This window comes from Cupressus sempervirens, chromosome 7, assembly GCF_028749045.1.
Source record: "Cupressus sempervirens isolate cs-2001-9-10 chromosome 7, ASM2874904v1, whole genome shotgun sequence".
NCBI lineage: Eukaryota > Viridiplantae > Streptophyta > Pinopsida > Cupressales > Cupressaceae > Cupressus > Cupressus sempervirens.
In genome coordinates this window covers 903,719,272-903,746,970 of record NC_143124.1, presented here as the reverse complement: position 1 = coordinate 903,746,970, position 27,699 = coordinate 903,719,272, and the positions used below count along the sequence as shown (strand labels likewise).

Genomic DNA, 27,699 nt, shown 5'->3' with positions numbered 1-27,699 from the left:
CTGGTGATCCTTTTAGTGATAATGCACGGGAAATGAGTTTGAACCTCTTGAGCAATGCCAGAAACAACCTTGTGGACAATTTTCGGTCCATAAAATGGATATTTCATGAAATTGAGAAAATTAAGTTCAGGTTGCAGGGATAAGAAAGACTGTGAAGGGAGGGTGACAATGTCAAAATTGGCAAATTGGAGGCTAGGGTTTTAGAGATTGAAAAAAAGGATGGAAATGATGGAGACTACGCTTCACAACTCGGCTAATCAGAGCCTTGACATTATTAAAGGGCTAAATGATAAAATCATTCAGTTGCATGGGATGATGGAGGAAAATAAAAAGGGGAAGGAGGATAAGGACAAAGCGAGAACTAGGGTGTTCGAGGAGGAGGTGTCTTTGTAGAGAAAAAGCCCGAGCAAAAAAAAGAAAGTGGAAAAGAGAAAGAGGGATGAGGAGGCTCCTCAGGATGTTAGCCACTCAAAGACCAACATGGTCGAGGCCAAAGATGAGATGGAGTTAAAGAAACAAGAGCTGGCTAAAGAACTTGTCCCCTGATCATGCTTCTTGGTTTTTGCTTGTTCCTTGGCTTTTAGCCTTTTGGTTTTAGTTTTCATTTGGTGGCCGGGTATGGCCTATTGTTATTTCTATTGCTTGTTTTCTAGACCTTAATTTGTTAATTTTATTTTTATGTTGTTAACTCACGGGTTTCAGGAACCCTTGTAAAAAACTTGTTTTACTTAATAAAAAACAAATGCTACAAATTAATGTCAACCAATTTTTTTAAAATGAAGTGTAGTCATCCAAAACTATTACATATGTTTAATGCGACATAATTTAATGACTATATAACCATATCACTCAACCACATTACTAGAACAATTGGGAGTGGAGGAATGTAGATCATTCTTACAAGTACATAAATAGTTCAAGACAATTTGATGGTTAGAAATTTATAAATTCTACAATGGAGCAAGCCAAAATATAAAAACTAATATTTAACACCTCTGGACACATATTGACATCATATCTCAATTGTAAGACAAAAATATGTCGGTATACCAAAATGTTGATAAAACACAAAGCTAGATTGATAGGGAACAATTATTTTGAAGTAGAAAAAGCTTAACATGTTGTATTATGTCTACATTTGTGCGATGTATTTATTTCAATAATGCTATCATTTTTCTCCACATGTTTTGTTTCTTATCAAAATGTAGTTTATAAAAAAACAAATTTTTAAATTGTTTATAAAAACACAATAACAATAGTTTAAAATAACAAATTTCATCTTGATTTGCATATTTTTTACTTTAATATTAAGAACGGTAAGTAAAATTAGACCCTCAGGACTTCATCACTTTTCTATATTTTAAATATTACTTTTGTAACTTTTTGATTAACTTATATTGACACCATGCCACTCTCTTCCAACTCATCTTTTTCCCACATATAGAAAAAAAAATCCTCATGCTTCTCTTATTTTTTTCCCTTAGTAGGCTTTATGTGGGAGCTTTGCTCCCCAATTTTGAATTTATGATAGAAAAGTTGTAAGACTAATTAGGCAAGTGCAACTTTCTATTATGTTAAGATCAACAATTGGATAGCTTCCTTAAATATTTCCTTTTACTTTTGTTTCTTCAATTTTTTCTATCTTAGGGTGATTATTTAATGATAGTTATGATTGAACTATACCATTATAAATGCACTCTAAAGATAAATGAATGCATATTTTGACAAGATGTTTGTTTCTTGTTTTACATTCTTTCACAACCAATCAAAAGCTCTTTCACAATTGCAGTGAAATAATATGCAAAGGCCTCTACTATAGAAATAATGAAAATTCCTCTCTATTAAAAGTATGAAATTTGAACTCTATCTAATATGCACCCATTTTTCAATCATATACATAGATGACTCCTATCGACTAATTATTGCACGTACATAAACGTGCAACAACTAGTTTATAGCCATGTTTAAAAAAAATACACACCCACTTTTTTTAATAATGAGATTGATTTCAAACCAACTCTACACATTCCGCTTTAGGGTCCTGGAAGATGGCAGGAATTGGCTTTTTCAAAATCTAGATTTGAAATTTTTTGTGTTTGTTTCAAAATTAGCAAAATGGAATTAGCATACTGAACTTCCAATTTTGCCTCAAAACTAGGTTTTCCAACTTCCTACTAGCAAGTAGGAATTGAAAATCAAACCTTGGTTATGTTTTTTAAGGAGTGTAAAAACAATAAATTGGACTACTTTTTGAAATTTGCTTTCAACTCCAAGATTACGCATAAAAATATGTCTTCACATGCATCTTCCAAGGGAAACAAATGATTTAAGTAAAACTCCAAAAATCAGCATGAAGATTTGCAAAACCCTGATTTGGCTAAACCAAATGGAATTAGCATACTGGACTTCCAATTTTGCCTCAAAACTAGGTTTTCCAACTTCCTACTAGCAAGTCGGAATTGAAAATCAAACCCTGGTTATGTTTTTTTAAGGAGTGTAAAAATAATAGATTGGACTACTTTTTGAAATTTGCTTTCAACTCCAAGATTATGCATAAAAATGTGTCTTCACATGCATCTTTTGAGTGAAACAAACGATTTAAGTAAAATTTCGAAAATCATAATGAAGATTTGCAAGTTAAATATCCATCGAATACACCTCCAAAAATATACAAATGCTAGTATAGAGTTGTCTTAGCAAACAAATAAAACCCACTCGTTCAAAGGTGACTTCACCATCTCTTAGGTGCTTTCCAGCTCTTGATGAACCTTCTCCATCCCGTCAATTAAAAAATATATAAAACCCCTTACAAACCTAAATCTCAAACCCAAGTCCAGCCGGATTGTTTTTATTTAATTTAAAAAAATTTCAGCCTTAATTTCTTCTCATGCTGGAAGGGCTGCCTGCCCGTTAAATTTACCCCTCTAACCTGCAACTCATCGACCTCCTCCTTCTTCTGCCGCCGCCGCCGCCGCATGCTGTTTCAGCCACAGACGACGTATACGCATACATATATTTATACCCACATGTATATATTATGTATATGTCAGATTGGCTCGCCTGTATTTGGACACCAAGTGTCTCCATTGTTGAGTACTTTTAACTATTTACGGCTGTGCCTTCTCATGCAGAAGTAAATACCACTTGGGTTTTGTTTAGGAAACGGGACAGTGTTACTCTGTAATAAGACAGCCAGCCAGTCAAAAACACCAAAAATAAAAAATAAAACGGACGACGAAAAACGGCTGCTTTTCTTGACAGCACCGGAATCCTCATCTGCGGTGTTTGGAAAGGTTTGTGCTGCATATGTTCGTCGACAGCTATGGCGGCCTCTGGATTTGTCAATATCACTTATTTTAGTTTTGGTTGATGGGCAGAATGGAGGGTATTTAGCGGGGTTTGAATTCGGAGGAAAATTAGCGGACGAGGGTTTGCATTTGGTGTTATCGAATATGTAATCAACGGGAAAGGATTTAAATATAGGGTAATCAAGGAAATTAGATTTGAAGAAGAAATCAGCAGAGAAGTTTGATATTGAAGAAGGAAACAGTAGATAAGGTTTTATATTCGGAGTGATTGAAGTATAACTGGGGTTATTGGGGAAGAAATTAGCATAGGAAAGCTCAGCTTGGAGAAAAGAACCAGGAGAGAAGGGTTTCAGATTTTCTGTAGAAGTAATCGACGGTGAAGGGTATTGCAGGAGAAATCAATATGTAATATCAGTGCCACTGAAGAATGGTTCAAATAGAGGGCTATTGAATAAGAAATTGGAAGAGGAAGATTTTAAATAAGGTTTGTCGAAGAGGACGGGGGTGTAAGGTTAGTGTTTTTTGGATGGCACTGGGAGATCTGGCCGTGTTGGATTCAGGCGGGTGTAGTAGGGAGGGGGATAAAGTTAACAATAGTAGTATTAATCATATGGCTGGTAATCAGATGGGTGCACGCATTGCGTTTGAGGATGGGATTAGCAGCAGGAGACTAGCGCAGGGAGACGTCTTTGCTGTTACTTCTGCATCTGCTGCTGCTGCAGTATCGGCGTCCACATCGAGTGCTAATACTAGCACTAGTATTGTTTATTTGCCTCAGACCGTGTATTTTAATGACCTCAGACATGATGCCTTCGAGGCTTGCACGCCGTCTGGACCGTCTGAGAGCGGTTTAGTTTCCAAATGGCGAATGAAGGACCGGGTAATTTAATTTTATTTGCTTTCTTGAAATTTTGGTGGTTGTTTGTTATGAGGCTGTATTTTGTATTATGGATTTCATTCATTTTTTTGGTGTCGCGTGTTTTGCAATTTGTTAGTTGTAGACGTTAGATTTCCAGAGTCCATAGTATATCGACATAGTGCGTCTTAATTCAACTGTGTGTATTTTTATGTGTTAGCTGGAGTTGTCACTTTTTGACTGGATTTGAATTTGAGCTGGCGAGGCTGAGGGACAATTTCGGGCGCATGTTTATTAAGATGCCCGAGTCTTGCCTCTGCCGTGAACAAATTCTTCAGGGTGAACACGCCCATGCCATTATGATGACCCGGGGAATACACTTTAGGCGAAACCACCCCAACCTTTTCAATCTGTAGTGCCCGACAGTCTCACTGTGTTTCTAAGTAGTATTTTGCAGCTGTGCATGGTAGAAATCCGTTTTCTGAATGCGTTGCACCCGGCGCATTTAGCTTGAGGGGTACCAAATGTTCCTTACAAGTAGGGTTTGTCTGGTGGTACTTTGATGCGTGTTGCAGAGGTCGCTATGTCTTATATTCATTTCTTTTGTCGTGGCGAGTCTGTTTTTTATGAGGATTGTTGTACATTACTATTCAGATGGTGCTTGTTTTGCTAATTTGTTACCTCTGTGTATTTATTCTGCTGAATGCTATCTATCCCATAACTTTAGGATGAAGGATGTTGAGTTTGATCTCTCAATTTCTTGTTTTTTAGCTTTTAGTGTTATGGAAAAAGCCTTTGAGTTGTACACAAGTTTAATTATTAAGTATTGTTGTTTCTTGCATTTACTCCGCCAAATAGCAGTCTCGTGGAACATTAGAATGGTGGCATTTGAGTTTGATTGCTCAAAAGATTGTCTTTTGCATTCAGCTTGCCACCCTTTTTCTGTTTTCTCAAGCTCTCTAGTTGCACAGTGGGGCTAATGCACAATCCACATCTGATTGTTACTTGTTGCATTTGACCATTCGGGGTTGGTGGCTATTTTTTGTTGACTTGGGGCTTGGCATTCGTTATTAGCGCATTTATTTTAATAGCAAGTTCTGTTTAAGGTGAATAAATCTTTATACTCTTATGATTCTAGTGCTTCTGTGTCAGGCCTCTGACTGAATGAACGAGTTTGTTTTTGCAATCAATAGATCTTGTTTTATCCTGTATTTCTTCACTTAGCGGTATGAGCAACTTCTGTCAATTGCTGACTGTGGCAAGTTTTGTTCCTTTTTTTATGCTTAGCTGTCAAGTATTCTTCCCCTTTTTATTCCTAGAACTTTTCTTCATTTTGCTTTAGTGTATGTATCTATTGGATCAGAGTGGTGGATAATTTGCATCAAAGATCTTGTAAATTACTTTATCCTGTACTGTTTGTAAACTATTTGGAATCCTTTTCTGAGCAAATGTTATTTGGATTCCAAATAATGGTTTTATTCAATTATATGATTCTGTGAATTAGGTCAAGCTTTGGTTATTACGGAGTTAGCATGTGGTTATCAATTTTATTGGTTATATATTTTCTTGTAATAGCAGATAAGCATTTCTGCAGAAGTGATGGGGTTAGACATCTTAGCTTGTAAATATAGAGATGCTGTGGTGTTAAACATGTGTAGAGTTAGAAGTGTATGTTGAGTGCGTTCTTGCTGATTGTTGGGTCTGCAAAGGTCTTTAAGTGGAAAAATCAGACTCATGTGTAATCCGATGTTTCTGAGGATATCACGCCACCTAGGTTTGATGTCTGTGTGTATGTTGTACATCAGCTGTTCTGGTTCATTTTAATTGTTATACCTTTCATGTTAAATGGACTTCTGTGCTATACCGTTGTCTATGTATATATGTATGCAAGTTCATGAATTTATGCTGTATAAAAAAGAGAATAATTGTTGAACCTGTATTTGGGTTTGTGCCAGGCAATTATTCGAGCATCCTGAATCACTTGTTATCAGTGTTATGATCCTTCTATCTTGTTTGGAGCTTTGCTAACACACTTGGAGTTTGTGTATAAAAATTTGCATGCTAAGTTTTTGATTAAATCACTACAAATTTGTAGAAGGTTTCATAGGCTAGCCATGTCGAATACTCAATGATACTGTAAAATCTGAAGCGAAGTCCAAGGTACAAGACTTATAGAGGGAAAATCAGATATGCTTAAATATTTGTAAGAATCAAGAAAAAAGAATACTAGAGTCATGCCAAAGCTCAATTAAACAGATACCTTCATACAAAGTATAGGAAAGGTTAACAAGAGGACATAATCACTTTTTACATGTTTCCGAAAGAAGGGAGGTTTATGTGAGTATTAAAGAAGCCAGAACAAAGTATATATTGTGAAGAGTTACAAATTCCAAACTCAATGTGAGAAAATTTGGGAGGAAGACTGTTTTCTCACTGTAAGCATGTAGAAGAGGATGAGAACTCAAGAAGAACAAATTTCAACTATTGCGTCGCCTTTTCATTGACATGTGAACCAAAAACATCATTTTGTGATTGGAGGAGGATATAGAACTTTGAGTTGTGCACCTCAAGAGATGATACAGTCATAACCCATTTTACTTGAAAATTTAATAAAATGGAAGCCTCCATGTCTCTTCCTGGATTAATGAACCAAGCACTTATTTTACCAAATTCACAGACAGAGTATTGGGCATTGGAAAAAGAAACATAGGCATCAATTAGAAACTAGGTACCATTGAGGTAGGGCTATTGTTTGGAAACATTATTTTGGGTGCAATATGTGCAAACCGTCCTCAAAACTCCCCTTGAAAATAAATATTGTGAAAGCACAACAAGAAGAAAGTGATTAAGAGAATGCTTAGAAGATGTAACATGAAACCCATAAATGAAAGATTACATTTGCAAAACTCAAAGGCCATTTATGTCATGTGAGCATAAGTATGAGCTCTTTCACTTGCTTGACAAAACCAATAAGCATTTAGCCTTTTAAGGAGATTGCAATGAAGAGGAGAAAACTATTACAAGAGATATTGGGAAATTAAGATCTACCATCATGAAGATGGTTAGCCAATGTGCTACGAGGTCAAAAACGGGCATATTGAAGTTTATCCAACCTAGTCTAAGAATCTAACTGGTGGCTAAACAAAGATGAAGAGGAGAAAGCCATCAGAAGAAATACTGGGAAATTAATATCTTCCATCATGAAGATGGTTTGCCAATAGGCTAGTCGAGGCAAAAAATGGGCACATGGAAGTTTATCCAACCCAATCCAAGAATCCAACTAGTGGCTAAACAAAGATGAAGAGTAGATTTGTTGATTACTACATTTCCCAAGGAAATCGACCACTTTGTTACACTCTCGATAGTAGCATCTAATTAGGATATCATTAAGTTTTTGACTCAAATTTAAAGTCTCTTCAACCATGAGCCACTTACATTCCCTTGAAGAAGCTAAAGAGGGGCCCCTTTTCACAACTTCCTATTGTGCTTTGTAATGAGATCCACTATTCAGAAATAAAGAGTTGTTGGAATCTCTTCTCACACTACCATTTCTTGCCAAATAGGTATTCCTCTTTAATGCCTTGAAATTGAATTTCGGAAACCCTGATTTGTTTCATGTTTCAGCAACGATGAATGTTTTCTAATTTCTTAAGTTGCTCATACCACTGTTTAAGTATAATAATAGTTCATAGAGTACTACCATGAGTTGCCAAGATTGTTAAAAACAAAAGCTATTAACTTTACTCATGACATTAATATATACTATTAAAAAAGTATATACAAAGAATGATAGTTTTTAGAAAACTACCATAAATAGCCAAAATTGCTATGAAATTATAAACTAAAGCTGGTAACTACAATCATAACCATAGATCAAAATATCTCATATGATTTTTTACTTTGGTTCTCGAGAACTAAAGTCAGTTATCTCAGATAAGCAATTGCAGAGAAGTTTCAAAATATCACAGATAATTTGGTAAAATATCCTTAGTATTTCCCTGTTTTATTGTGATAAATAGCAAACTATTCAACCACAAGAGTATTATTGGCAAGGATGGCCTAGAAAAACATTTTTTGATTGAAAAAACAGATTTGGAGAGGAGAGAAAGGGCAAAGAGGAGAAATAAGGTTTCATTAGGATTGGAAAAACAAAATTTTGTTTGATATAACCGATTTTAAGTTCCATATTTTCTGGAGAAGTTTACGACTCATCTCCTATATTTTCCGATATCCTTTTTTTGCCTTCGGGGATAAGTTGCCTATAACGATATTTTGAACTATGCTCATAACCACAAAAATGTACTATGGCACGAATGAAGCCAAAGGCAAAATGTTTGAATATGCTTTGGAGTACCAACCAACAATGCAATGATTTAATGAAAGCTGAAGAATGCAAGCAAAGGCAGTTTAAAATGGATATCTTTCCAGTGAGGAGCATGATTGATAGAAAATGTGAGATGAAAAATTACTCTTAATGTCTATATATGAATCAAAGCAAAAAAATTACTCTTAATGTATGCATAGCTAGTGCAATTGGTGATTTTCAGGCTTGCCAATCCTTTTTGAGTATCATAGAATGCCTACTTCTCAATGAAGATTGTCAAATTATTCTTTATTATATGATAGGCATTGCTGAAATCATTGATTTTGCTTTTTGCTAACCATATTTTTTTGGTTTCTCTCCTTGAGGAGCCTTTATTAGCTTGGCAACCTCCATATCTTGAAATTGGTTGGATAGGAACCATAGGTCAATGGAGTTTTTTTGTGGGGGAACAGTGCGATGTAGGGATGGGTCTCAGTGCTGATGGGACCAGTACCCTAAATTTGGGGATGGCAAGGGGACGATGACAGAATGGCAGTGGTGGGGGGCAAGGGGGGTACTGATTATAAAAGTTGAGGTGAATTGAAATCTTCCAATCAAAATCTGCAATCTAATATCTATGTGAGGAGTGCCCATGAAAGGCTAACTAATCTTCAAAATATTAATGGTTACAATAAGTTTATGATGGTATGTGCTATATAGCAAGCAATGTGGCAATGTCTTGATTGAGCAGGGGGTGAGCAGGAGTTCAAGTAGGTCTTCCTTTTGAATCCTCTTCATTCTTGTCATTTCAAGAGTGGTGGCCATTTGAATGGTGCACATGAGGAATGAGAGCTTGATTAAAACTAGAATAGGATGACAAGCACTATTTATAAAATTTGAAATTTGTGAAGTGAGATTTAGGTTGCAGATGTGGAGCTAGCATGTGAGCGATTATTATACCTTGGTGATATGAATAAAGCCTCTGAACAGATGAATCATGAATGCTTGAACTTGCAAAGGAAACTTGCATAACTCACATAATATTATACTCTCTCTCTCGTTCTGTCTCAAGCTGATACTAAACCCAGCATAAAGATCAGTCCACTTAGTTTGTCTTTTCTTGAAAACAATGGCAATAGTGATATTTCCTGTTTTTCATTTACGAATATGAAAATGAAAAAAGATCTTAAACTACTTTTTTAGAGGGGTGTATATTTATACACACGCATTCAGACCTAATATATGCCTTTCTTTTATATATGGGAAATACTAATTAGATTAGTCCACTTAGTCTCTGTTCTTGAAATAAATGCCAATAGTGATACTTCTTGTGTTTCATTTACAAAAAATGAAAATAAATCATAAACAATATTTTTTTAGAGATGTATAAATATATACACACACACACGCACACTTTCGGACCAAATATATGCCTTTCTTTTATATATTGGAAATACTAATTAGTTTACTAGAATGCATAACGCATTCTACTGCTTAGATGTGACTAACACACAATTTCGGACCAAATATATGCCTTTCTTTTATATATGGTAAATACTAATTAGTTTGCTAGAATGCAAAATGCATTCTACTGCTTAGATGTGACTAATGATTATCAACAAATGCCGAGTTGTGCATTTGCCTTGTTGAAGATGGATATAACTGAGCAGATGATAGCAAGCTAGTGATGCTTTGATATGTGTGTAGCTTCTAGATCTTGATATGATAAAATCACTGCTCTGTAAATGCTATTTGGTTTTCAATTTGTTATCTTGTTTAGGAAATTGATTTTGTGGAAACTAGTCTTGGCCTTGGTTAATTAAGCACTGTACATGGGAAACATTGCCACCTAAAATAATCTGTTGATCTTTGTTTTTTTATATGTATGAATTATCAAGTGATTCACAGCTTCCAATTTTCCGCAATCTATATGTATTTTAACAATTTGACAATCTTATGTTGGAATTTTAGTTTAACCAGCCTTGATTATAGATCAGTAATTACAGTTTCAGGAGATTAGTAAATTATATTCTGTTTTTTTGTTTTCTTCTTTTTATGTTTATACAAATACAGTTAATATCCTGTATTGCATATTGTTGCAGTTATTCTCCATGCCTTTAGCATTTTTGTTTGCGAGTGCAATCATGCATCTATTAAAATTTTTGTTATACATTATCCGGTCATCTGATTGGCAGCCTCTTTCATGCAGATGAAAACTGGGTGTGTTGCACTTGTTCTGTGCTTAAATATTGGTGTTGATCCTCCAGATGTTATCAAGATATCCCCATGTGCTCGGATGGAATGCTGGATTGGTAAGTCATGAGTGCACATCACACATGTTATTTTGTAATTGTAGCTACAATATGCTGTGCAGAGGTTTTGTGTCGTTGAGAATGGAGAAGCCTTTTTTCTCATTTATTTGGAAGAATAACTTAAAAATATATTCCTTTATCTTGACAGGGATCTTTCCATTTTCTGGGCTTTTTCACCATAAAACAAACTAAAAATCAGTATATAGTAAGCTAATTTTTTAATTCATCTATATGATGATTTTTAATATCTACTAATCGGTATAAATTACGGTTCTGGCTAAATCACTTTGCATTTTGTATAACCTATTTTAAAGTTAGTTGAATCATTGTTTTTGTGTCTTATTTATCAGTCTTATCTGTCAGATTGCATCTTTAATTGTTTTCAAGTGGTTTTTTTATTAGGACATAGGGCTTCATACATTTAGCTAGGATCATATACCTCTAGTGGAATATAAAAGGCTCAATTACATTTAGAATGCAATCAATACCATCCACTTTTGTTGTTGAGTTAATTTTAATTGTAAAAATCCGTGGGAGTTAAGTTTGACAACTGATATCTGAAATAGGTTTAAACCAAGCTTGTTGAACCAAGGTGGGGATCAAATCCACTAGATGGTGTACTAGTACATATAAAACCCTGCTAAGTGTACAATAGGGAATAACTATGCATTTCACAAGGGCAAAACCTTGACTGGGGACAAAATCCAAATACAATAAGAGCAACAGCCTAATGTGTGAACAACAATTCACCGTGGACAACAATCCACTAAGATGAACTGACTGAAAGCATCAACTATGCCAATACAGTTCCTTTGAAGTACAATATTAGATTGCACTCATACCTCTTCTCAGTCAATTTTGATCTTTGTCTTTGATCCAAACTCGCATCATTATCTTCGCATCTTTCACTCTCATCAGCACACACACTTACACATTCACTTCTCCAAATTCACACATGAATTCATGCTCTTGTACAAGTCTCAAACAGTCGTTAGGTTGGCTCAATATGAGACCTAATATTCAAATAAATTACATCAACCCATGCGATTCCATAAGTGTCAGCTAGTATAGAATACATTACAATATCAATTAACATGCTATCATCCAATAGATAACCATAATAAACCAAATAACATGTTTCTTGATTGAATCGGCCAGGAAATAAATTCCCTTTCACTGTCCAACAAGCAAATTGACTTCCGAGTCACTGATCCTCAAGTAAATCTGCAGATAGACATGAATGTACGTCTTCATGAAGTATTTTGAACCACAGTCCAAAATTCTGCTTCACTGAAACTCACCTTACAAAAAAACAGAACCACTGTCTGAAATAGTTCTCAGTAATACTGTCAGTAACCAGTCTTGAACACATCTCCTGTAACTTCTCCGAGTCAACTCAGACACATGCGATGGCAAACATAACATGGAGATTCACCAAACATCATCCTATAATGTTTGCTAGCTGAGGTTCAACAATTTTTGTCTTCAGCAGAACTCTCTCAGAAGAACTCTCTTCTCACTGACCATCAGTAGGAACATTGTCTGGTAAACATATATGTTGACACCAATGGCAAAACATTAATGCCAAACACAACCAACAACAATTCCAAATAGGAATCTCCAACAATCTCCCAACAAAAAGTGGGAAGAGAAGTAATGGAACCAAGGAAGCAAATATAATTAGAGAGAAAAAGATCAAGGTGGTTGCGGGACAAATAAAAATTAATTGATTTAGATATAGTTAATTAGATTAAAGATGGTGCTAAGGCTATCCGATAAATGGATATAAATAAATTAATATAATCTCTATCTTATGTATTAAAAAAGGTCACTTAAAGTATTTCCCTTCTACACAGTAATGATTGCCAAGCCTTGCTGAGTTTCCAACCATTGGCCCTGTTAGGGTTCTTTGAATATTTTTAGTATTCTATGGCTTAATTAATTTGTTCTGTACTTCCCAGTTCCCCTAATTGTCTAGGGTGAGGATTTTCAAATCTCCCATGTGGTTTAGGGGATTGATATGCTAATTCATGGCCAATTGATGTAAATTGTTCATGCTAACATTGAGTCTAATTTGGAAAAACATCCTTTTCGTCTGTTTATTTGACATTTAGGCTTGTAGGAAATAACACATCTGCATAACTTTTTTCTAATTGTCTTTTTTCCCAGGATTAATTTTCAAGGGACTTAAGGTTTACTTAGATTATTACGTAGAGTTTTGAAAGATTTGAAATGATGATCATGTAATTTTATTATATTCTAGCTGGTTTTCTATGAGGCCTCTAATATAAAGAAGGTAAGCCCGGCGATGAATTTTATCATTGGGCCTTGGTTCACTTCTACCTATTCTTGCTTTTCTTGCAGCTTTCTTAAATTTCCCAATCTTTATAGCCATATTGTTATTGGGCCTTAGCTTCCTTCTACCTCTTCTGCCTATTCTTGCTTCTTTCTTAAATTTGTCAGACTTCATTGCCATTTTTGAGGGCCTTTAAGAAGATATTTCTTTTCATTAAAATGATGTTCAATGGTATATATTTTTTGGGCTCTTATTTATATACTGTTTATCATTTCAACCTTTTTTTGATAGATAGTGGTGGGAAGCAGCTTTGATGTTTATGTCCATGTGTCTTTTTTAAGAGCTTTGAACAGAATGTGTGAAGATTATCCATGAATGTGCTTTGAGAACCATGAAACATCTCTTCTCATTTTGCTCCTGAAATACATCTCATAGATTTGCATGTGAGTGCAACCGGTGCTACAAATTAGTATTGTCAATGACTTGGTGCCAGCTTCCTAGTTTCAGATGAGAGGATTCATATTCACAGTCCATTTTGATAAATATAAGGACTCAGGAGGATTGTACATCCTTATTAGCGTTTTTGCCCCAGAATCCTTATTTTGTAACTCAATTCATTGGCTTCAAAGTATTGCAAATGCTTTATACTTGGTCCTCCATCTTATCCATCTTCTCCACATTGAGATCTTGCTCCTTAAAAAATTCTGGAGTTCCCTGTCAGCTATGTGTTTTAATTTATAATTGTTGAAGTTATTGTTCACGTGGACTAAAAAATCCTAGTCTTAGTCCATTTGGGCCAGGTCAGTATGTACTTCCTGAAACATTTTGGTCCAGTTCATCCTTCTCTGAGCTTTTACTTAAGAGACTTTTAATAGTCCACATGAGTTTCCAATGAAGAAAATAATTTGCATCTCTTGAGTTGTTCTAGCATAATGCCATAAACAACATGATTTTTATTTTCACAGCTAAATGATTTTTAACTTGTTTTTATAGTCAGGACTCACTTGTCTCAATTTTTAATTTTTTCGTTAGTACACCTGTATTTTCTTTTCTTCAAGTTTTCACTGCAATATGTTGGTTTTATATTCAGGGTTCACTTGTTTTTGTTGTTAATGCAATTTGTTTCTTCTTATATAGTGAAAAGTGCCAGTCAAAAAATACTGAAATTAGCATTAAATTAAAAAGAAGACATCAATGTTTTTATTGAGGAGATTGATTAAAAAAGATATGCCATTGCAAAAAGGTCTGAAATCTATGCAATTAATTCTTAATTTTTCAAAATCAAATTTCAGATCCATTTTCCATGGCAGCTCCGAAAGCAATTGATGCTATAGGGAAGGCTTTGCAGGCTCAATATGAACGGTGGCAACCACGGGTAATAAATTCATTCTCTAAGTAATTTGAGGCAGCCGCCAGTATTTTTTATATTTGGTGGTCAAGCATTTCAATTCTGAATAAACAGAATTGGTTACTGGATTTTTGTGTGTATACTGTCTTTCCATATGTAGGCTCGATATAGGCTTCAGCTTGATCCTACTGTTGAAGAGGTAAAGAAGCTTTGTGGCCAATGCCGCAAGAATGCTAAATCAGAGCGGGTGCTTTTCCATTATAATGGACATGGAGTTCCAAAGCCCACAGCAAATGGGGAAATCTGGCTGTTTAACAAGGTTACATTTAATGTAAAGTGCTTAGTAGAACATAATTCTGTCTCTTATAATTTTGTCAGGTGGCTGAAGGCTTTTTTTTTGAGTGCAGGATTACACACAATACATTCCCCTGTCTGTTTATGAATTAGAATCATGGCTTGGGACACCCTCAATTTATGTGTTTGATTGTTCTGCTGCTGGTATGATTGTGAATGCTTTTCTGGAGGTAAGTTTTACTCAATAAACTGTGAAGTGCATGAATCTTCTATGATTAATCCAAACAGATACATATGCCCCTTTATAAGTTAATTGTTTGTTTGAGTATATATAATATATTTCTTGACAGTGTCTTTGGTTGATGTCCAGCGTCAAGACTGGGGTTCTGGTATTTCTTCTGCAGTCGCAATGAAGGATTGTATATTACTTGCAGCTTGTGGAGCAGATGAGATTCTTCCTCAGAGTGCTGCATTTCCAGCTGATATCTTCACTTCATGTCTCACAACACCTATTAAAATTGCATTGCGATGGTATTATCTTATTCTAATACCTCTAATCATCTCATTCTTTTTACACATGATGGGAAACTGCAATTTGTGATATGCTAATAGCTAGCTCCTTTGCTGGGTACAGCAACTGGACATATTAGGGAGTGAATTAACAGATTGGTTTCTGGGACAGAATCAATTTAATGTAGAGTTTGGCTAATGACTGTTTATCTATCTTGTATCTTAAGTTATTCTCATTTCCCTCAAGTATGTGTCACAATGGATATAGTGTTTACATGTATCATAATATTGAAATGATTCTTTTAGGTAGGGCAAAGTTGTTGACTATGCACAAATAGCTCACTTCTAATGGAATTGAACGTAAAAACATTGGGATACTGAAATTAATGGGCCACCCTTAAACATCACACACTAAGGGAAGAATTAAGCCAGGGAAAAAAAAGTCAGCTTTGGCTATTTAACACTTTTGGTCTAGGAATTAAGCTTAGTGTGTGATGTTTAAGCCGTTCCAAATTGGTGAATTAGTGATCCTTCTATTCCCGTTGCGTTGGGAAATTTCTGGTTTTTGAAATTTATGTTCCTAGTTTTGGATTTCTGTTTGCTAAACATGATTACATATTTATCTAACAAGACCTAAAGAATTACCAAAATGCCCATATTTGAGGAGGTGCATTTCTATTATGTCACTTCCCAACTGTTATATTTACTATTATGGTCAATATGCCATTCTTGTTATACAACACTTTGAATAGTCTTCATTAGCATTTGAATGCTCTTTTGAGACTAATTATTGCAAGCATATGAATAGTGATTTTGATTGATTTTAGGACCTTCCTAATTGTTGTAAGGTTTTGTGCAATTCAAATTGCTTCTTGTGTTGCATGATTTGTGATAGAGCATATTTAATGTCATTAAATTACATCAAGTTGAAATCCCGTTTGACAATAAAGAAACTGCATCCTTAGCAGGGCTGAGTTTTTATGAGGGTATCTTCCTGTTTAAGCATGCTTATAGATATACTATTGTAGATCAATTGACATATTCTGCTTATCAGCTAATTGTATATGAGGCTTTTGCATGACTTAGTCTCAATATATCTTTTCTTCACTATTTAAATTTCTGAAGATTGGCTTTGTAGAGCATTTTTTTCGTAATTAGAAAATTGTTCTTGTATTTCTATGGTTTTCTATGTATGACATTCATGTAAAGGTCTTATGTTGCAATATGGTATTTACTATGGTTGTGGAGGAAGACAAATACAATACCGCAAATAACATCATATGTACAAAGCGATAGAATGGTGTGGAAGAAGACACAGACAATACACATAAATGATATCATATATATGTATTTTAGAAGACTGATTTTTATGCTATTCTATCAGGATTCAACAATGTATCTTTCAAGTCAAACTTATTGATCCATATTTTGTCTGTTGTGTTCACATGGGCATGAATGGTCAACCTACCATCTATTGCATCTAGGTGATGCTCACAAGGGTGAAACATCACGATATATCACAAGGTCACCCATCCTTGTACAACTCTAATGATTCTTAGTTGGAGTAGTACCAAGATAAGTCACCTCTTGGGAAGTCTTATGCCCACGAGATGGGTTTCCGCCATCCGCATTTGATGAATTATGGGTCAACAACTTTGATTCAAAAAACTATGCAGTTGAATCCTGCTACGACGTAATGTAAAAATTACCTTATTTGTCAACCTGATTTGTGTGTGCGATTGATAATACATTAATAAAAAGCAAATTAAGAGCTAAAATTCAAACCATAGTATGCAGATTTCGCACACAAAAACTTGGCCTTAACTGTCCCAGATGAAACCTTTAAACAAAAGCCAGCATTGGCATGTTTTGATGGTTAAATAGTGGTGTTGTTCTTTCCATTAAGATTCAAATCCTGCTGGGGTGCTAGTTTAGTTCCTCCATTTCTGGCCTCACTGGTTTATAGCTCTGGGTCAAAGCATTTACCCCTCTTTTAAAGATCATGCCAATTAAAACTATAACTCTAAGCATGTTATCATGCAGGCACAAATGTGAGAGTACAAAAAACATCAATAATACTATAACTAGAATATAGATGACTTGATGTTTGAATTTTTCTTTCAAAACTGAGCATCCCAAGTGAATAGCAAGATCCTCAAACTAGAGCAACCTACCAGATACCGGATTTGTGCGATGCTCACAAGGGTCAAACAACATGGTATATCACTAGGTCACCCATCCTAGTACCACCCTAATGAATCTTAGTTGGAGTAGTACCAAGATAAATTAGCCTCCTGGGAAGTATTGATACTGATCCCTCATAACATTGCCTAGATTCATAGAGTGACAAGTGGACCATTCATGCCTGTGAGAGATGGGTTTGCACGACCCACATGTAATGAATTTTGAGTCAACAACTTTGATTTGGAAACTATGCAGTTGAATTCTGATAAAAATTTCCTTATTTGTCAGTCTGATTTATGTGTGCAATTAAAAATACATTAAAAAGAAAGTAATATTAAGAGCTGAAATTCAAACCATAGTATGCAGATTTCACACAAAAATCATGGCCTTATCTGTCCTAAGTGAAATCTTCAATAAAAGCCAGCATTGGTATGTTGTGATGGTTAAATAGCAGTCCTGTTCTTTCCCTCAAGGTTCAAATCCTGCCGGGGTGCTAATTTAGTTCCCCCATTTCTTGGCCTCATTGGTTCATAGCTTGGGGTTAGAGCATTTATCCCTCTTTTGAAAAACAGTTCAATCAAAACTATAAGCATGTTATCCTGCAAACACAAATTTTCTGAATGTACAAAAAGTATAAATAATAATAAAACTAGAAGATATATGACATGATGTTTGTACTTTGATTTTAAAACTGGGCATTCTATTTCAATAGCAAGATCCACCAACGTGAGAAACACAATGCAGAATAAAAGGACTATCAGATGATGGATCATGTTTTTCTATCGCATTGAGTTTTGCAAATGTTTTGAGAAAACACAACTCTGGTGGTGCCCATACTAAAACACTAGAAAAACCAGAAATAAAGCACTAAAAGACTGCGAAGCAACAAGCTAAAAGATATGTGTGAAGCAACAAGCTAAATAGATATGCCTATTCCAGCAGCTTTAAAAATCAGTGTGCAGTGGAAGTAGATTCAACTCCAAAGACGAGTCTTGTTTTTTATTAATGCTGGCATGCAGCTTTAGGAGAACAGCAACTGAGTGACCAACAAAAGCTCTCTCTCCTTTCTCAGGAAGGGTTTCTCCATCAAACATGGCTTCTAGTATTCAAGCTTTGCTGTTCCATAAAGATCAGATAAATTTGTTTGATCTGATGGAACATATTGAAGAATTGGAATTTTCCTCTAAATTTTTTCAGAGAAAATGATAACAAATATCTATGTATTTGGAGTAAGCATGAAATATTAGATTTTCAGAGAGTTTGATGGAACTTTGTTTATCACACCAGTGACCATACTATGCTGGCTTCAGTATTCCAGATAGCCTGACAACATAATCTTACTGGTACTTGTTTTATGATGAACTAGAATAGCATACCTGACTCAAAGTGCTTTCCCTGGTATGAGCATCATGTGCAAAGTTTGTCTTCAACATATTTCAAATCATAATAAAGTGTGCTGTTAAAATATCAGAGCAGATGTTTTGCAGTAGTTGAATGTTGGCTTAAACCGTAGAAACAAAACTATGCAACATGAATTTTTTATTAGATTTATTTTAGTATCTTAGGTTCTTTCTATATTTAGATATGAGCATCATGTGCAAAGTTTGTCTTCAGTATGTTTCAACCAATAATAAAGTGTGCTCCTCAAATATCAGAGCAGATGTTCTGCTGTACTTGAGTGTTGGCTTAAACCGTAGAAACAAAATTATGCAACATGAAGTGTTCAATAGATTTATTTTAGTATCTTAGGTTCTTTTTATATTTAGCTCATTCTTCGAGAACCTTAGTTTAATGTCATTTATGTTTTTTAAAAAGTTTTTCTTAATTTAGTCTATTCTAGACTACACTATTATTAACATCTATAAACTCTATTGAAGAGTGCATTTTTAATACAATTATTCTTCTGGTTTTTAACAATTTCATAGTATCAAACCAGGAGCCTATCTGGGTATGACTCCTTTATGTGAAGGTTTTAATAATTTTTTCCTCTAAAATAATCTGTTGGATTTTTAATAATTGCTCCTCAAATATTATCTGATGGGTTTCTAATTTTTAACCTTTAAAATTTTTTTTAGAGGGTTTTAATAAATTTTCCTTAAAAATTACCTGGTGGGATTCAACAATTTCATGGTATCAGAGTGAGAGCTGGTGTTTTAATAATTTTTTCCTTAAACATTACCTATTGGGTTTACAAAAATTTTCCCTCAAAAATTATTTCTTATATATTCTTTGATCTGTGTTTGTATAGTTTTGATTGACTTTTCAGTTCAAGAGTCATGTTTGGTTTTGATCGATTTTTCATCTTAAAAATTATGTTTGTTTTAAATCAATTTTCACGTCAAAAAATGAGTTTAGTTTTCATCTTAGTTACCAGATTCGTCTGTTTAGCCTTGGATCCGGATTCGGGTCCGGATTTGCGTATGGATCCTTGAGGATTTGGGCAGGATCTGTAATCCTGCCTGTGGATCTGTAAGGATCCCTGGCGCGCGAATCCTTACGGATCCATAGGCAGGACTACACATCCGGCCCAGATCCTCGAGGATCCACGCGCGGATCCGCGTGAATTTGCGGCAGGGTCCAAAAAAATTTGCAAAAAAGTGGGCCCATCCTCATTTTTAAATTTTTTTTTCTTCTAAAGGCCCTAAACCCTAAAAACGACCCTCTAAATCACAATGCAAGTTCATTTACTATCTATTTTGCTCTCTCATACTTGCTAGTTTGAAGTAAAGAGCTTGGATTCGAAGGAGATCGGTTGTGGAGCTCCAAATACCTTGCAAGAAGTGCTTAAGGTATGCATTTCAACCATATTCTTGAGTTCTTTCATAGATTATTGATTTATTTTTAAGTTTTCCAAATTTTCAAAGTTGTGTAAGTGTGAAACATGGTTTTCTTTCATTTTTTTTTTCTAGATTGGAAGAATAGAACAATGAGTAGTCAAGGCTCAGTGGGTGGGGGTGGCGCTACATCACCAAGCTTCAAAATTGATAAGGGGTCTCCTTTATGGAGACGCACAAGAAGAATTGCACAATGTCCTGGGGGTGGGGCATACATATGGAAATGTAATTATTGCAACCTACAACATAGAAGTTCCTATTCCCGAGTGAAACTACATTTGTTGGACCCTGCGGGTGAAGGAATTAACATGTGTTTGAGTAGTGATAAAAAGGGATTACCAGCTGCACAAATAGCAGCATTAGCAAAAGAGCAAGAGGATGCTGATAGAGCAGTTGCAAAAGCAAAACGTGGTGCTTCCAAAAGAACAAATTTGCCAACACCATCAACCGATCAAACAAACACAAGAACACATCTTTTTTTGCCTATGCCAACTACAAATGATGAAGATGAAGACCCATCTCCACTCACCCGCAAGAGAGGGCCCACTAGATAGGGCATTTCAAAATGAAAAGAGAGACATTGCTGGTCACAAAATTGGACGTTGTTTAATTGCAAATGGTGTTTCATTTAATTTTGTGAGATCACCTTATTTTAGGGAGATGGTGGAAGCAGTAAATGATGCACCCCATGGTTACAAACCGCCTGGTTATGAGAAGTTGCGCACTACCATATTACATGATGAGAGGAAATATGTAGAGGATCAACTTCAACCAATAAAAGATATTTGGGTTCAATCGGGTGTGTCTATTATTTCGGATGGGTGGAAAGATTGTAGAAATCGTCCATTGATCAATGTTATTGCTGTATGCCCTAAGGGGGCAATGATCTTGAAGGCAGTTGATTGGGAAGGGCAAGTGAAAGATGCAGAATTTATTTCACGCATCTCATTGATGCTATAGAGTCAGTGAGTCCTGATAATGTTGTCCAAGTGGTCATGGACAATGCAAAAGTTTGCAGGGCTGCAGGGATAATTGTAGAGTCTAGGTATGATCATATCTTTTGGACACCATGCACCGTCCACTCTCTCAATTTAGTGATGAAAGGAATTGGCACCGAAATAGATTGGGTGAAAAGGATATATATGAGGAAGGTGAAGAGATTCAAATGTTTGTGACAAATCATCACATCACAAGCAATTTTTAGGAGTTTTTGGGATTTGGAGTTATTGAAGGTAAATTTGTATATTTATTATATAATTGAATATTATTGCATTCCATAATTATTAATTTTTGTTGTTGTTTACATTAACATGTTTTAATTTTTAAATGTATTACTAACTTGAGTTTAATATGTTCTTAGGCTGCTGAAACTCGCTTTGCCTCACACAATCGTCTTGAGACGACTTGTGAAGGTAAAAGAAGCATTGAAAATTTGAAACAGATGGTCATTAGTGTGGCCAATGGGGCATTTGGAAGAATTCCAATACAGCAAGGGCCATAAATGTGAGAAGAATGATACTAGATGAGGATTGGTGGGGTCTTGTGAGTTATGTGTTGGAAATCACCGATCCAATAATGACAATGCTTCGCTTCATAGACAGTGATGAGCCATGCCTTGGGGACATTTATGATTCCATGGATAGTATGCTGGAAAAAATTAAAATGGTAAGTTTTACACTCTTTTACAACAATTTGAATTTTTTATTTGAGAGATATCTAAATTCTAAAGTTTAAATTGACATATTCACTAATTATAATTATTATTCATATTTCATATCCTAGGCCATACAGAGGAGGGAGAATGATCCTGAGGACACCCTTTACAAAAGGTGGAAAAATTTGTTGATCATCGATGGAACAAGATGACCACACCTTTGCACCTCCTTGCATATGCACTATCCCCTAGGTACTGTAGTTCTTATCAAATGCTTGTGCTTATTTTATCCAATATTTGTGCTATTGATATTTGATAGTGTTCAATTGTCTTTTGTTATCCCCAGGTACTATAGTGCAGAGCTACTTAACCTTCCAGGTAGAGTGTCACCATTTAGAGATGCAGAGGTTGCAGATGGGTATAAGAAGGCACTAGATAAGATATTCCAAGATCTAGAGATTGGGGCAATTGTGAGGAGTGAATTTGCTGCCTTCAACTCAGGTGAGGATTTCCTCCCTATTGCCATAGCAGACTGAAGCAGGATGGGTGCCATCAAATGGTGGTACCTTCATGTACCTCCAACCTCTTGCCATAAAGGTCCTATCCCAAGTAAGTTTGTAAGCTTAAGCTTAAGGTTAACACTCTCAATTCCTTGAATTTATTATTTAATTTATTTATCTTGATTGTTGTATTGATAATTTTTAATTTCTCTTTAGGTTGCTAGCTCTTCTGCAGCTGAGCGAAATTGGAGTACTTACTCCTTTATCCACTCAGTCAAACGCAACCGATTGGCTTCAAAAAAACAGAAGACCTTGTGTTTTGTCACAACAATTTGCGCTCGCTGTCATGGAAGGATCCTAAGTACAAGAAGGGGCTTGAAAAGCTTTGGGATGTAGCACCTGAGACTCTTGATTTAGATATGACCATCCGGGATCTTGCTAGATCCACTTTGATTGATGTGGATGATGAGGAGGAGGATTATGAGTTAACAATCCCCTCTACTAGTACTACTGGTGGTTTGGGTTCCTCTACTAATACAAATGCAGTACTTGCAGCTCATCAATACCCTTCTGATGCGAATTTTCTTGAAAATCCATTTGATGATTAAATCAAAAACTTTTAGTCTTGACTATTGACTCTTTTATGAGTAAATCATGTTACGAACTTTAAGTTTAATGATCTATATTTTGAATGTTACAAACTTTCACTTTCAGTAATTCAATGTGAATGTGTTGATTTTCTTTATAATCATGAAAATAGATTAATTATCAATGTCATTGATCAAGTATACTAGATTCATAGATGCATACTATGAAATGATTTAGTTTTAGAATTATGTATATTTCTCTTATTTTTTAGTGTATATATATATATATATATATATATATATATATATATATGCACAAATCCTCCATGAATCATAATTGGGAAAATAAAAAATCCCCGAATTCACGGATCCAATTCCGTGCTTGAATCGGATTCTTGTCACGAATTGGCAACTAAGATTTTTGTTGTTCCCTTTCAAGAGAAAGGCAGCTCAGTTATCCAACATCAGGTTGGATATTATTTTATGATGATTTCTAGTCAACATTTTCACAAATTCTGAGAGGGTCAGTGGAAGTGTATGTGGCAGACTTCTCTTGTTGCAAACAATTCTGAAGAAGGGGCCCACCTTCTCAATTTTTTTCTAGACTACTCTTGGCCGATCGTCATCCATGAGATTCAAACTTCATCCCAATTTTTACCCTTTCCGAACTTCATCTGAAATTTATGCTATTAAATATAATACTATTATTTAATACAATATTCATTTATTTAAAAATGATATTGAGTTATGTTAAATTATTTAGCAATGTATTGAAATCACCTCTGTGAGCATCACCTGGATCCAATGATTGTTAAGTGTTCCATTTATTCTCATGAGAGATGGATTCATTTTGAATCACTACACATGAAATATGGGTCAATGAGTTTGACTCGAAAATTACACAGTTAAATCCTGATAGCAATATCACAACGTACTGACAATTTTGTGCATATACTACTAATATTAAAAAATACACAAATATATATAACTTAAATTTAATGTTGATTTTTTTTTGAATTTTTACCTTTGCCAAATTTCAATTGAATTTTATGATGGACGAACTTGAATTCGAATTCAAACCTTGTGACATAGGTCTCAATAATAGCAGAATGTTCTGTCATATTTGTTTCTACAAGACTGAAGACACAGAAAAGACTAAGAGTGGGAGCAGGTGAATCAATATATTCACATTAAAAATAGATAGAACTCATTCGCAAGAAAAGATTGAAGACAATGACGGACAAAGTTTGTCACGTGGAAACCCTTTTGGTAAAAACCACAGTCCACTAATCAGTCAACAACGAGCTACAACCCAGTACAACAGCGGAGTTCCTATTTAGAATACATTGTATCATCTTCAAGGCTCCAACCTCAATATAGAGCACCCACTCCAGATCACAGCTTGAGTTTGTCCTTCCTCATAAAAGTGAAATACTAATTTGTTTTCTGAAACTGTAGCAATCAACTTACAACATGAGTTCAATACCAATATGTATATACTTGCCTCAGATATCTTAGACATAAAGTGTACAGTCTTAGAATGACACTAAACCACCTGTAATACCCTCTCATCCACGTACAGTTCATGCTAAACTTGGCTTCTTTGCTATTGCTTGTGTGTCTTCTCTGTGAGATCACCACCTAGTAAAAAAAGGGTTCGCTATTGTCAATCCCCGGAGATACTAAATAACATCTTACCCCCTTTTGAGTCTCTTTTCATCATAATTCAATAACTACTGGCTCCTTGAAAAACACTTGTCATTTGCTCACCAAACTTATTGTTGAATGTTAGTAGAAGGAATAATCGTTTTAGCTCTAAAAAAATTCATTGAGGACTTTTTTTTGATTTAATACTTGTGTTACTCAGATACGATCCCTACCAAAAAAAAGCCCTGTCCCTATAACTAAAACATTTCAGAGACTTGGGGATGGCTAGGGGATGTCCCCACCCCGTCCCCCTTTTCTGAAAATTCCCAGGAAATGTTCCAGAATATTGGGGACTTAGGATTTTCTTTTTTGGGATGTCCATACATCCTAGCGTCGGTTGGGGATGCCTTGGAAGTCCCTGGGATGGATGGGACATCATGGACATCATGTGGAGCAAGTGGTCCCTTTGATTAGTATTTGACAATATTATGTTAAGAATCATGGAATTAACATTGCGGTTACAGTCACACTACATGCTCAGAATTATATAGCAGACTATTTGCAAGGTGTTGGGAAAGTCTGAAAAGTGCATTGTAGACCTAGAACATGCATCCTTATGTCATTTTTTGGCAATACATTAGTGCTTGGTTGGTCTTGGGTTGATTTGGGTCCTTTGTGGAAGACATGGTGAACATTGGAAGTTGCATCAAGATAGCGTCTTACTGTAACAAACCTATACCATTATCAGATTTGTATAGAGGACTTTTTTGTATAAATATCATTATGCTTACAAAGAATTTGAAGTGTAGCTTCAGAATTAGATGATTGTAGTGCATTTTAATTTGGAAGGTGGGTTATTGTTCTTGTTGCTATTGAAAATAAATTCTAAATCATGTTCTTGGGTATATTTCAAATTTTTATGTTGTTATTTTAATATTACATGCACATTGACAGTAATTACAAATTGTGAATGCATTATAGCATTTTCATTGAGTTTGATTATTGAAATGTTGTATAGGTTGTATGATTTATCTATGCCTTCATATGAATGTAGTGTATATATCCAAATATCCCCATGTATTTTATATTTTTCCTATATTTATGTAGCCGACTTCGCTTGCTGTCCCCCCGGTCCCCAAAATTGGCAATTTTTTTTGCTGTCCTAGAAACCTAGCCAACCATCCCCTGCCTTCCCCGTCCCGGAAGCTCGGGGGAACATAGTTTAATACACCTCTAATCATATGTGATTACAGGTGGAAATATTTGTTTATTAAAAAATGCCTCTTGTGATGCTTGTAGATACATATACATGTGCTATCTAGCCTCAACTCCCTCTTTTACAGATGCAATACACCTGCAAGTGGTCATTCAAATCATCTTAGGTCTGTACACCGTTCAGATTTTAGATGAGAGATTCTCTGCAAAGAAACGACTATGCAATTTTTGTCTTGTCACACTACAAAGACTTCTAACAGTAGTTACAACACTTGCGTTTCAGATCTGGGATTGGAAGGGAATTTGATTTGTTTCAGGTCAGTGATGGATTTCTCAGTGAAGGCTGGCTATAGATTGGGCATCATAATATCCATTCAGGTTGCAAGGAGCCATATAGTCTTGACTCTTGATCATGAAGCTGGCGTCAATCTTTAATGACAAAAGTTAGCAGTTTGACTCAAAGTTATTGCCCAGATTTCATTGTTATCATAGTGTAGTATTGGTTTTTTTAATTTTTTTTTTATGGAAATGTGTCAGCATACATAGATGCCATTGTATCGGCATATTTGCCTTTATATGTGAGTTCATAATGATATGAGTAAAGCATACATCTAAACCACAAGCTACCTTTGGTTAAGTAGCCATGTGCAGGGTTATTTCATCAATCAAATTCACTCGGGGTTCAAACCTGGCCCAAACATGCCACTAGGGGTTTTGGGCCTTGGTGGATGGCTTTCTATAGAACATGCCCTCGTCGTCATTAATTGTACTCAACTGATTGGGCAATTAGCCTTTAACAATAATATAGCTTACAAAATATGATTTTTTATTTTTTTCTAACAATATTTCAATTTGATATCGTTTTGGGAAAAAAGTCAGTACAAAAGATTTTTTTTTGAGATGGGTGCTACGAACTCTAACTGTGAGGGTTTGTGGGCTCTACTGAAACCCTAAGCACTCACAATCTTTTTATAAATAGGTACCTAAAATAGTTTTGAAGGTCTAAATTTCTGCATGGGTGTTACCCCACAACCTTGACGAGGAAGGCTCAATTGCCAAACATCCACTTGCCGTTGTTAATGCAGAATGCAATCAAATGTTGTTATCATAGTTACACCGGCTTGGGGGACAGGGGGATGGGGGAATGAGGGGACAAGTTTTCGGGATAGGGGTACAAAGGGGCCTCAATTTGGGGATGGCAAGGGGACGACGGTGGGGACATTATATACTATACATATGATACTTAAAATTCTAATTATAAAATATGTATACCAATATAAGACATAATTATTAAGAATAAGTTCATCAAAACCGCTATTACTAGTTTAGTCTTACATTTGCATTGAACATTGAACTATGATTCATGAACAATAAAAGAGATCTAAGTTCTAAGTACCAACTTTTATCAATTAAATTAAATAATTAAGCAAATTCAAAAGTCATGACTAATATCTATTATCAATTTAGCAAAAGTATTAGTATCATTATCTCATCAATTATTCAATGGCATCATAAACATAATTACATCAAGTAGCATCAGTTTGCGTTCAATGTTTCAACTTTCAAACTTTAAAAATCCAAGTCTCAAGTAGAAACTACAAAATGAAAAGACAAAACGTCAAGTACTAATGGCCCAAGGGCCGCTAAAATGTATTTGAGGCTGCCTAGAGGCCTCTAATCATCCATGTCAACCTGAGGCTTAGGCTCAGTAGACAATAAAAAACAACATAACAAAACCTTTTAAATGTTTGGTTTTTGCATTTTTTTATGCCTCGAAAAGAGGGATGGCCAACCGTGCCCAGTTGGGTCGAGGAACATGTCCCCGTTCCCAAGTCCCCAAATGGGGTCGCA

The 27,699-nt window shown here is 35.3% G+C and overlaps 1 protein-coding gene and 1 long non-coding RNA gene across 4 annotated transcripts in view; both read left to right on the top strand.

Moving 5' to 3' along the window:
* The first annotated feature begins 2,829 nt into the window (after positions 1-2,829).
* Positions 2,830-27,699, top strand: part of RAPTOR1 (Regulatory-associated protein of TOR 1) — a 142,631-nt gene continuing 117,761 nt past the window's right edge. For all 3 annotated transcript variants that reach the window (XR_016354204.1, XM_089793463.1, XM_089793462.1), the window contains exons 1-6: positions 2,830-4,188; positions 10,677-10,779; positions 14,368-14,450; positions 14,584-14,742; positions 14,831-14,947; positions 15,088-15,248. Coding sequence is in view for 2 of the 3 variants with exons in the window: in XM_089793463.1 (XP_089649589.1) it covers positions 3,835-4,188; positions 10,677-10,779; positions 14,368-14,450; positions 14,584-14,742; positions 14,831-14,947; positions 15,088-15,248 (977 nt within the window). In the remaining variant the exon portion in view is untranslated. The remainder of the gene's footprint in view (positions 4,189-10,676; positions 10,780-14,367; positions 14,451-14,583; positions 14,743-14,830; positions 14,948-15,087; positions 15,249-27,699) is intronic.
* On the top strand, positions 21,564-23,100 carry LOC149550430 (uncharacterized). Its single transcript, XR_016354521.1, has 4 exons — positions 21,564-21,910; positions 22,028-22,151; positions 22,246-22,508; positions 22,616-23,100. It is a non-coding gene; the product is annotated as an uncharacterized LOC149550430 (long non-coding RNA).